The following is an 11,807-nucleotide window of genomic DNA, read 5'->3' as shown; positions in this document are numbered from 1 at the left end:
AACAGCTCCCCCTTGTGGAGAAGCTGCAGCCTGCTGATGGGAATGGATGAACTGAGGTTCAAGTATTTCCTGTAGGTGTTTCACATCTGGTTAAAACAAAATCATGAATTTAAACCGCAGTTATGCCTTTATGAAAGATCATTTCAACAACAAAAAAAAGTTCACCACCTTCTTTTCATTATTAACTGTTTTCCCCCTCATAATTATGACACATTATCTCATAATTTTGAGAAACTATCCAATATTTATGACAGGAGATACTTATATTTAGAGGAGTTTTAGTATGTAATAATTATGAAGGGAGAAAAACATGGTTAATGTAACCAAAAACTGTAGAACTTCAATTAAAAGTCTAGTCCCAACTAATCAATTCTTACAATTAAAGGCCTGTCTCAATTAGAGGCCTTGTCTGGTGGCCAAGCAGTTCATTTATTTTTTTTATATTTATTTATATAAGTTCTACAAGGTGTGAAAGTGGGTTGTTGGCTACTTCAATGTATGTGTCCATTCCACAATTACCCTGTAAGTTATTCATATTCCTTTAGTCCATAAGGGTCCTCAGATCAAAAGAATCAAAAGGGTTTTTCATTAAAAATCAATTTAAGTTGTCAGAATAGTTTTAACAGGATAAAATGGCGTTGTGTCGGATGCTTGGTGCTGTAATCCTTGAGTGCCGGAAAACAAGTGTCATAACGAAACAAAGCTTTTATTTACTTTGATTTCACAGATAAGAAACAATAAATTGTGAAGACAATAAAGCCTCCACAAAAATAGCATTTTAAGTCTTGTGTGTGATTTATCCTGGCTTCATATGAGCAGAGGAAATCTCCGCTAGCTGTTAGGCTAATTTATACAATGTAAAATGCCATAGGCTTGTGCTAATGACGTTAGCATGTTGTATTTGTTTGGAAAACATGTTTAGTATAAGACAGTTGTTTTGTCAGTGAACCTTGTGAGTTGTAATGGAGCCAAATTTGTACCGTTACCTTTGTTAAATGTTGCTGTTGTCCCTGGCTTCATATTAGAGGAGGAAAAGTCTGTTAGCTACTAGGCTAATTTATACAATGTAAAATGCCTTAGGCTTGTGCTAATAACATTAGCATGTTGTATTTGTTTGGAAAATGTGTTTAGTATAAGACAGTTGTTTTGTCAGTGAACCTTGTGAGTTGTAATGGAGCTGAATTTGTACCGTTACCTTTGTTAAATGTTGCTGTTGTCCCTGGCTTCATATTAGAGGAGGAAAAGTCTGTTAGCTACTAGGCTAATTTATACAATGTAAAATGCCTTAGGCTTGTGCTAATAACATTAGCATGTTGTATTTATGGGGAAAATGTGTCCAGATAAAGACAAGTGTTTGTCTGTGAATGCTGCGAGTTATAGTGAAGCTGATTTGTGTACTTGTGTTTGAAATTGTCTCTATTAAGCCATGTTTAATGTGTGTTTAATGTGTGTTTTGAATCAACTAAACTTTACAGCACTCCACAGAAACCCCGACGCTGACTAGTGTTTTGGATGTGTAACTGCAGAGTGACACAGACACACCACCGCACCTGTATAGGCCTAAATGCTCACAACCGTAGGTCACGGCGCAGGGTCTGCTGCACAAGTATAAATCCCACTTAACTCGGTGCTGTCTGTTAGATCAATATCAAATGAATGATTTATAATTAATATATTATCTGAAGCCCAGTTTTTATAAAAGTAATATTCATACTAGCTTAAATAAACATCTTTGCTGAGCAACTGTTATTAAAGGCCTGCCCATATAGACACCTGTCCCAATTACAGGCCTGTTGGTTTCAGTGATTTAATCAAAGAATAGCCCGGGCTACTAATTTTGGTTTTAGGTTTGGAGTTTGAGCTTGGCACAGATCTATCCAGGACTGTAGCCTAGTTCCTTTATGTGTTAAGAAAATTCTCCTCCTTCTTAAGCCAAATAAACTCTTTAAAAAAACCCTCTTGGATCAGCTAGAAATTGCATCACCACAAAGCAAACAAGGCTGTTTCTCTGACACCAGGAGAAGCTGATTTTTTTTTTTAAGATTTGTGGTTCTCACATGACAGCAAACATGATGATCTTACAGAATATGATGCATTGCTGTAGCTTGAACTACCCAACAATATATAAAGGAGTTAAAATGAGCACAACCTTAAACATGTACAGCAGTAAAGGCATCAGACACATTCATGCAGAGGTTTTTTTTATCTAAAAACCTCAGATATAATAGTAAATATTTCACTGCACAGTGGATACTTTTACATTTTGTTGATTATACTAACATATTTATACCAAAAAGGTTTGAATGCAGGACTTTAACTTATGGTGGAGTAGTTTCACAGTGTAATGTGAGTACTTTTACTTGAGTAAATGATCTGAATTCTTCTTCCACCACTGTCCACTGGCTACTAGAGATTATTCTGCACATTAATCAATAAGGAGCTGGAAAACACCTGCGCTATTCTTTTAAACATGCCATTAGAAAATGAAAATAATTTCAAGGATGTTTTGGATTTAGTCCTCGCTACTTTACACGTGATTATTGTGGGATTATCAGGCGATTATGACAGCGGGCACCGGTCAGTAGTGAATGTGAAGCTCTGTGCAAATCGTAACACGTGTGAAGCCACGCTGGGGAGAAATTACGCGCCGGTGCGCAAAGCGCGTCAGCCAGTCCCAACCAGAGGAGCTGCCAACTTTTAAGAGCTTAATAAATATAGTTTGGGCAACTGAGGAGCCGATTGGAGAGATCCTGGTGATTTATCACGAATATGGGATACGCTGTAGGCTTCTGAGTGGACGGAAACTGATCGATTTTTTAATATTTCCTATAAAAAACAAAATGGACCCGTAGCTGGAGCGGCAGGAAAACTTTTTCAGCTCTTGTCTGGGGTAACAAATATACATGTGTCATGTCGGATACTAATAATTCACTGGAGCCAGACTTTCCCCCTGAAAGTGAGGACTGTCCTGCAGAGGAGTCATTTGGCTTTGGAGATGATTTGGAGTTGAATCAGTTCGATGGATTGCCCTTCTCCTCGCGTTACTACAAATTACTGAAAGAGAGGAAGACTCTGCCAGTGTGGAAGGTCAGGTCCAAGTTTGAAGATGCTCTGGTGAACAACCAACTGGTTATTGTATCCGGTACAGCAAAGACTGGGAGGAGCACACAGGTAATATGGTTATAATGTATTTTATTGTGAGGGAAGGAAGGATGGAAAAGATGGTCTTTGAGAGAGATTTGTTTTGTGATGTTGAAGGAGTCTGGAGTTTCTCTGTGACCTTGGGGGCGTAAGAGTTAAAGATAATGCTTCTCCCTTCACTTTTTCTCTGCTCTGGACATTCTGACTTCCCTCAGTTTAGACCCAAATACCAAAGCATAACCCAATTTGCATGACTTGCATGTTTGTTGCCACATGCTCAGTGCAGCCTATTCAGTCAACAGCAAATCTGAGAGGTCTGCTCCCCTTGATTTGATTTAAATGTTAAGTTGTGTTTTTCAGACCATGTTTATCCACTGAAATGCAACAAGTTCTGTATGTGGCGTGGGTCTTTTTCCCCCCACTTTGACATAATATGGAAATAGCACCATTATGTGAGCTTGTGTGAACAGGCTGCCCAGCTCAGCAGATGCTGTTGTGTCACTGTCAGACTGTCCAAGCACCAGCCTGACAGTCATGCCTCACAAAGGCTCCAGCAGGGGTGTTAGGGGACCTCCTGCTGCTAAGCCCTGATCCGCTGGAGCCGCCTCATGCTGCCAAAGCAATTTTGCATTATTAGCGATAATACCATAGGATATATCTCCTGTCACTGTTTGTTTTGCTGTGTGCTCAAACAAAAGCTGTTGGGTGCAATCCTGAAAAGGACGCTCGCCACTGAAAACTGAGTGTATGTGAATGGGAAAATGGTGCAGAACTCGCAAGACATACAATGAAGAGTGAAAGGTGAACATCATTTAGTCATTATTCTCTTTCAGATCCCTCAGTGGTGTGCCGAGTTCTGTCTGTCTGCCCAGTATCAGCACGGCATGGTTGTGTGCACGCAGACCAACAGACAGCAGGCTGTAGATCTGGCCTTGCGTGTGGCCGATGAAATGGACGTCAACATTGGTCATGAAGTGGGCTACACCATCCCTCTGGAGACCTGCTGCTCCTCTGACACTGTTCTGAGGTCTGTTAAATGAGCTCTCAGCAGCAGCAGCAGCAGCAGCAGCAGCGCTTGAATGACACTTTAATATATCCACACACTATCTCTGTCAATCCTAATCTTTTCTTTGCTGGTGCTCCTCAATCACATCATGGGTAAAATGTAGAAGCGTAGCTATCATCCTGAAGTTGCCATTTACGGTTGCTGCTCAGCAAAAGCTCCACCATTGACCCCATCTCATGACGTTTATCACTCAGGTACTGCACTGACAATATGCTGCTGAGAGAGATGATGTCAGACCCTTTCCTGGAGCACTATGGGGCCATTATCATCGACCAGGCTCATGAGAGGACAGTGAGCACAGACATACTCCTGGGTCTCCTCAAGGACATCCTGCTGCAGAGGCCTGAGCTCAGAGTGGTGATCCTCACCATCCCGCCTGTGACCGACAAGCTGCTGAGCCACTACGACAGCGTCCCGCTCGTCAGTCTGGAGGCCTCGTCTCCCGCTGAGGCGGTCTACAGCAACAGCGGCAACAAAGACTACTTCTTCTCAGCGCTGAGGCTGGTGCTGGAGATCCATCGGACCAAAGAGGAGGGAGACGTCGTTGTGTTTTTTGCCTCGGCTGAGGTAAGTGATGGCTGCATTTTTCACAAGTGGTTTCACTAAACCAAAGCTGGTTTTACAAACTGTGTCATCCCCTGATTTGCTTGTAATGTCCTCTGTAGGAGGTTCATTTAGCCCACAGTATCCTCCAGAGAGAAGGCACCAGGCTGGGAGCCGAGCTGGGACAGATGGTGCCTGTGGTCCTGTGTCCAAGCCGCAGCGGGCTACTGTCTGCTCTCACTGAGCAACCGGAGAGGTCTAGGAGGGTTTTCCTCTCTACCAATCAGGGGGAGGATATGTGGTGGGCCACAGAGTCTGTCAACTTTGTCATTGACACAGGAGTCCAGAAAAAGATGGTATGTTTTTAAAGGAATAGTCCCCCTCCCAAACAATTATTTATATATCAGTTACTCACCCTGTGATATATAGATTGGGTGAAGAAAACTTTTTCATCAATTCAAAAACTGAGAAAAATCTTGATATATTGAAGTAAAAGGGGTCCACTGGTTTAAACTTTCTTTCACATAACTCGTGCACTATGATCCAGGTCTCATTTATCCAGTCGTATAGTCAGTACTTCCCAAACAGACAGCCCTACTCAATGGGGAACTTATCTATGGCCAGACTCCATTGACGAAAACCGTAATTTTACCTCGCTGAACACAGGAGCTGCTGGTGTACTGCTACCTTGATTGGTAGTTTGTCTGTGTCACACAATAACACAAAGACCCTGTTTCCACCAAAAACTTTTAGTATGGTGCCTTTGGAACCAACAGTAACCCTTCAGACATGGTACCTAGACCCTAGTGTTTCCACTGCAAACAGTACTCTTAAATGTGGGCGGGGTTGTTGTCACTCACTGCTCCGTCCAGCACTCACTGTATTTCCTCATTACCGGTGACACAGATGGAAGTCTGCACCTCGTTTATCGTACGCCACAGAACGAGGCTGCACACAGGCATTTTCAGAACAAAATAAAACAGGCTGCAGTGAGAGTCTCCCTCCATTGGATATTTAAAAATAGCAGGGTTGTGCATTTAGTCCTTCTCAGGCAAGCTCAGGGGTTTAGTGTTGCTGGAGCCCACAGGAACAACACTCTACGATGCTTTTTTTTTCACCGAGTGAGGATTAGAATACATGCAGTTCATATAATCTGGTCAAAATTAATATATATAAATGCTTGGGGATCAAGTCAGTGAAATTTAAGGTGTGTTGATGGATTTATGTCGTCACCTCATGCATTGAGTAACATTACAAGTTAACGTTCCACCTTAAAAGTTGCCGGCAATAACATCCTCTCATTTTATAGTTCCAGTTTACTAATAAAACTCTCCACAGTATGAACAGTGGTTACATGAGCCTCAAAACCAGCCACAACTCAGCCCTGAGCAGAGTGACCGTCCTCTACTGACCAATCAACAGACTGCAGTGTTCACAGCTCCACCTTTTAGTACCAGATCTGTGTGCTAGGTACCCCAACAGAGGGGGGACCAAAAATGGGGACAGTACAGAACGGTTCCATTGGTACCATCCACAACTTTTTACAGTGGAAACAGGAAAAAAAAGCTTTGTGTAACAAGCTGATATTATTCGGCATGTGATTTGTTCTTTGCAGGTGTACAATCCCAGAATAAGAGCAAACTCGGAGGTACTTCGACCAATCAGCCAGTGTCAGGCAGACGTACGCAAGCAGCTGTCTGGACCAACAGGTATGTCTCCCAGTCAGGTAGCTGGGTGATACTGAACCAGTTTAAAAGGTTACAAAAAATGTTTCTTTCTGACATTATAAAAACATCAGAGTAAATAAAACTTAAATTTTATTTTTGTTTCATTCCATTCATTTCCTAGGTAAATGTTTCTGCCTATACCAAGAAGACAGCCAGCTTCCTGCAGAGAACTCCCCACAGATCCTGGAGTCCGACATCACCCCAACAGTCCTATTCCTAAAAAGGATGGAGATAGCCGGCCTCGGACAGTGTGATTTCATCGACAGACCAGGTGACATAGCCTGCTGGTGGAAACTGCACACGCATCGTTAACTGAGACTGACATTTTTACCTCACTGGTTCCCACAGACGGCATCTCTCTCTCACCCTGAAACGCAGCCGGAGAGGTGTATGTGGGAGGCTTTTTTTGGCCAGAGGAAGCACAAATGAATTTGCTCTGTGTAGCTGTTTGGGCTCAGTCAGCCGTGATTTAGCTGAGCTGACAGGACCCTGCTTCTAACTATTGTCTGAGCTCTAACCACCCCTAACATGAACAGAAGAGGCTAAAAGAGGCCAGCTCATTAGCGATTACACAACATGTCTCGTTAGGGCAGCACCAGACAAGTACAATGGAGAGAAAGCGCAGGCCAAGTATACTGTCATATGTCCATATCCTCGCAGAATGTCACACAGAGGTTACTTGCCCTGACAATCATATGTCATGATGTTGTCTTGTGTAAGAATGATGTGGGATTTAAATATCGTAAAGCCAATAGGTGTAATAATATCATGTGATTACAGCACCTTTGAAATTATTATGATGAAGTTGGTGTTTGTAGAAGAATAAGACAATCCTGGTGAAAACTGGTGCAGATGTGGTGTTGTTTCAGCTTCTACCGTAGTGTCCTTTTAGGATACTACCACAGGGGGGGCATTGACAGCCTCCCAGTGGGTACTTTAAAGGAATACTTCACCCCCTAAATGACCATTTGTGTATCAATTACCCACCCCGAGTTATGTTGAATTTGTGAAGAAAACTTTGTTTTTCTTGCATGCCTCCACACTGAACCAAGAGTCCAAAAAGAAAAAAAAGTCTTGATGAATTGGAGTCATAGGGGTCCAGGTTTAACAACAACAAAACTATACAAAAACATATGTTTACAAAATCTTACACAACTCGTGCATTATAATCAAAGTCTCATTTATCCAGGCGTATGCTCAGTACTTCCCAAACAGACAGCCCTTTCTAACTGGAGCCAAACTCCATTGACGAAAAGTCATTTTATCGTGCTGAACATTGAGTTGCTGGTCTACCGCTTCCTTGATCCCTGAGTTAGTTTGTGTTACTGTGTGACTTTGGTGTTGATTCACCAAAGTCACACAGTAACACAAACAAACTAACTAATCAAGGCTGCCACAAATCTGCGAGCTCCCGTGTTCAGTGAGGTAAAATTACTGTTTTTGTCAATGGAGTTTGGTCTTGAAGTGAGCATAGATAAGTTTGGGTTTCAGTTCTTTCCCCCACTGAAAAGGGCTGTCTGTTCCATCCACTTCACTGTCCTGCCAGCCCACCTGACCACCATGGGGTCTAGAGCCCACCGCCTCTGGAACTCCCTCCCACCGGACATTTGTAGCATTAACTCTTTTCCACTTTCAAATCCTGCCTCAAAACTCTCTTTCGACGAGCCTATTCAGTCTGACTCCAGTCTATCTAGCCACGCACATCCACTATTTACACAGAATTGTATTTATTTTATTTACTACTAAAGTATTTAATTTAATTTTAAATCAAAAATTACAGTTCCATACACTGGGCAAGACTGGGCACTTTACTATTTGCACATAGGGATACTGTCCTTTTGGGTTATGGAATTTATGTATCAAACTCTGCCGTTTCATTCCTCATTGCAGATCCTGAGGGTCTCATGCAGGCGCTGGAGGAGCTGGATTACCTTGCAGCTTTGGATGACGATGGCAACTTGTCTGAGATAGGCATCATAATGTCTGAAATCCCTCTGGACCCTCAGATGGCCAAAGCGCTGCTGGCATCCTGCGAGTTTGACTGTGTGAGCGAGATGCTGACCATTGCAGCGATGTTGTCAGGTTCGTATGTGCCATCACTTCCAACTTCGGCGTCTAATTGGAGTAAGATTTGTTCCTTTTTAATGGGTTGTAGATTCACCAGATGGTTGTTGTACAGTGTCAGCCTGCAGCATAGGCAGTATAGGCAAATGCTAAGGGCACCATCATCCACAGGGGGCGCCACAAATTTTATTTTTTACTATTTTTTACTAATACTATTACTACTATTATTTTGAAATATTACATAAGGCCATAACAAGTGGCTGCAACCAACAGCTCGCAGAGGTTGCATTAATTTACAGTGTGAAGCGTTCAAGCTCTATTCAGTAAAAATGAGTACTAGGCGAAGGTAAATTATAACGTTCTAATGATGTGTTCAATGTAACCTTGTAAAATGTAGCTTTTGGTGAGACACTTGAATAAATTCAGCTGTTTGAAGGTGAATTTTGTTGATGTCTTCACAGCACTATAAAATAGATATCGGAGAGGTTATTATGATGTATCATCTATAGTAAAAAGGCTTTTTGCTTACTTTTTTAAAAGATGTTTGTAATATGAAAGAAAATTACGTTAAAGGTGAATTATTGTGTGTTTATTATTGAATTTGTGCTCATTCAAAGGTAGTGTAATGAAGGACTGAATGATTTTTAAAATTGGCTATTGGCAAAATTGTTATTGTAAACATTGATTTCAGTATCAGAATTTCAAAACTGGCGCACCCCTAGTTTAATTAGAAAGTTAAGTTATTATTATTTTACAATGTCCTATATTATTTTATTGTTTAATCTTCTGAACTAGTTAATTTATAATTATTTTTGTTGAATATTGATTTATATTATTATTATAACACATGTACAAAACGTACTGAGAGCAAATAAGCACATATTTTTATCTTATTTATTGTTGTTTATTTGCATTTTGGTAATGGCCACCACTGTAGCTCATTTGCAGATGCACAAAGCTGCAGTTTCATTCAGACACTGAACCAGATGGTCTGCAGTAAGAGTGGCTTGTTGACCTCGTTGTTTCCTTGTCTTGTAGCATCAAGCTGCTTCCTGGAGCCACCTGCCGGCATGAGCCACGAGGCAGTCCAGTGTCACAGGAAGTTCCAGCACCCTGAAGGCGATCACTTCACCCTCATAAACATCTACAACGCCTTCAAACAAAGCCAGAGAAAACAATGTAAGATGTTGGTGAAGAGAACCAGTCTGCTCTCTGTAATATAGCACATTTTTAAACTTGCTGCGATAACCTGTGACACACTGATCTTTTCCATTTTAAAGTACTTTATATTTTACAAGGAATTAAAAAACATCAGACAAAGTTGAGATTTTTTTTTAATTTAAGAGACAATGTCAGAATCTTTTACACTAAATGTATTATTTTAATTCTTTTGAATAGAATACATGTACAAATACAATAAAGAAAGAAACCTGATACCAAAGCAATAATTGGAATAAAAAATTAAAGGAGCAATTTAGCAGGGAAAAACCACCAGGGGGCAGATTTTGATCAGGTGAACCAGGCACTACTTGGCATAACAGCTTTGAATTTTAAAAAAGGTAATTTAACTTGACATTTGAGTAAAAATATTATACTTTAATAAATAATTTGCATATTTTTCCCCCCATCCAGTCACAAGTGTTTGCTGTTGGGGATCAAAAAATGAAACTAACAAAAAAATTGAATTATAGACTTATGAACCTCTTTTAAATATAATTTTGAGTTCTATACTTTGGCTCTATTTTTGAGTTTCAAGACATGCCTGACCAAAAATCTACTCCACTGTTTGTGATGCGTTCCCCTCAGGTTTCACAGCTGAAAAGTGGTGCCAAGACTACTTCCTGGATCATTCCGCCCTAAAGAGAGCTGAGGCCATCAGATCAGAGTTGACCGACACTCTGAACAGGATCGAGCTTCCCATCTCTGAGCCCTCCTTTGGAACCAAGACCAACACCCACAACATCAAGAGAGCTCTGCTGGCCGGGTTCTTCATGCAGGTATGTGGAAACAAAATGCCAGCATGAAAGAATTTGCCTCCTCCAATTCAACTGTGATCAAGTCTCCAGTGTCATTCCTTTTCGCAGATTGCTCGAGACGTGGACGGCTCGGGAAACTACTTCATTCTGACACACAAGCACATGGCCCAGGTGCACTCGCTCTCCAGCTACGGGGCTCAGTCGCACAAGCTGGGGCTGCCAGAGTGGGTCGTTTTCCATGAGTACACCCTGTCGGAGAACAACAGCATGAGAATAGTCTCTGAAATTTCCCCTCAAGTGTAAGTCAATGACTTTTTCAGCTCACCATCCAAAGTCATGTGTGTAAGCAGATTAGAACGAGCTGTTGACACAAACATGTTTTGATTGTTTTTGTTATTACAGTAAAGATTAACCATTTGGTTACGTTAATCCTCCACAGTAATCTTTTTAAATCTAAAAATAAGCATCAACCATATTCTCACTTGTTTATCGTCCTTTCCAATTGATGTCATTTCTGTTTGGCATTTTAGATACATTCAAATGGCACCGCTGTACTTCTTCTACAACCTGCCCCCTAGTGAAAGCAAAGACATACTGCAAGACATGTTGGACCCAGATGGATCCAGAAAGCGCAAAGACGAGAAACAAAAAGCCATCACAGTCCACAGTGAAGCCGACAGTGGATGCGCAGTGGTGCCGCAGACTTACGACAGATGTGTGATCCAATGATGTGAAATCGTACATGTAAAAATCCTGGCTGTAATCTCATCACCAAATGTAAAATGTCTATAGTCAATGCAAACCTGGGACTTATATTATTGACTCATGTCATGACAGCGTGTCACACAATGTAGTAAACCATGATCTTCATTAGTTGTGGTCCAGTATGAGTTACAGCCTCCTCATACCCGTACATCCCTTTTTCTGAGTGCTAGCATCTTTAAGTTTTCTTGTCTCACCTTTATCCCCGCTCTACGCTCCCCTTCAACACCGCCTGTCTGAAACTGCCAGCATCCTGACGGCTGTTTTAGATTTTAATGAGCAGCAGAGGGGTTGCAGATAGATGTTGTCTGTTGCTGTACTTAAAAGGGAGAAAAAACATCCCATCACACCTCCTGTGCACATAACCGGCGAGATGCAGATTCAAAGAGATGGCCCAACACTTTGATGCATGTAGAGGGTTGTTTTTATGCCTTTTCTTAGACAGCTTTCTTTCTCAGAGGTGTCGCTATACCTTTCTCCTCAGGCTAACGTGGTATTTAAAGGTCTAGACTGAAACCTTGTGTGTGT

General features: G+C 41.4%; 1 protein-coding gene across 1 annotated transcript; it reads left to right on the top strand.

Moving 5' to 3' along the window:
- Positions 1-2,634: 2,634 nt before the first annotated feature.
- dhx32a (DEAH (Asp-Glu-Ala-His) box polypeptide 32a) lies at positions 2,635-11,715 on the top strand. The gene is made up of 11 exons (XM_049564054.1): positions 2,635-3,171; positions 3,975-4,168; positions 4,402-4,774; positions 4,873-5,106; positions 6,366-6,459; positions 6,599-6,748; positions 8,368-8,559; positions 9,580-9,720; positions 10,348-10,538; positions 10,626-10,816; positions 11,048-11,715. Exons 1-11 carry the CDS (start codon positions 2,911-2,913, stop codon positions 11,244-11,246), a joined length of 2,220 nt encoding a protein of 739 aa, XP_049420011.1. The 5' UTR covers positions 2,635-2,910; the 3' UTR covers positions 11,247-11,715.
- The last annotated feature ends 92 nt before the right edge of the window (positions 11,716-11,807 follow it).

The sequence above is a fragment of the Epinephelus fuscoguttatus genome, linkage group LG20, assembly GCF_011397635.1.
Source record: "Epinephelus fuscoguttatus linkage group LG20, E.fuscoguttatus.final_Chr_v1".
Classification (NCBI taxonomy): Eukaryota; Metazoa; Chordata; class Actinopteri; order Perciformes; family Serranidae; genus Epinephelus; species Epinephelus fuscoguttatus.
The sequence above is the reverse complement of the archived record's forward strand: the minus strand, read 5'-3'. Positions and strand labels throughout refer to the sequence as shown.

What these genes read in the sequence shown, in the direction of transcription:
- dhx32a (XM_049564054.1), top strand. Translation starts at nt 2,911, where the DNA reads ATGTCGGATACTAATAATTCACTGGAGCCAGACTTTCCCCCTGAAAGT. An exon ending in AGACTGGGAGGAGCACACAG is followed by an intron (nt 3,172 to 3,974) that starts GTAATATGGTTA and finishes ATTCTCTTTCAG; the next exon opens with ATCCCTCAGTGGTGTGCCGA. An exon ending in TGGCCGGGTTCTTCATGCAG is followed by an intron (nt 10,539 to 10,625) that starts GTATGTGGAAAC and finishes TCCTTTTCGCAG; the next exon opens with ATTGCTCGAGACGTGGACGG.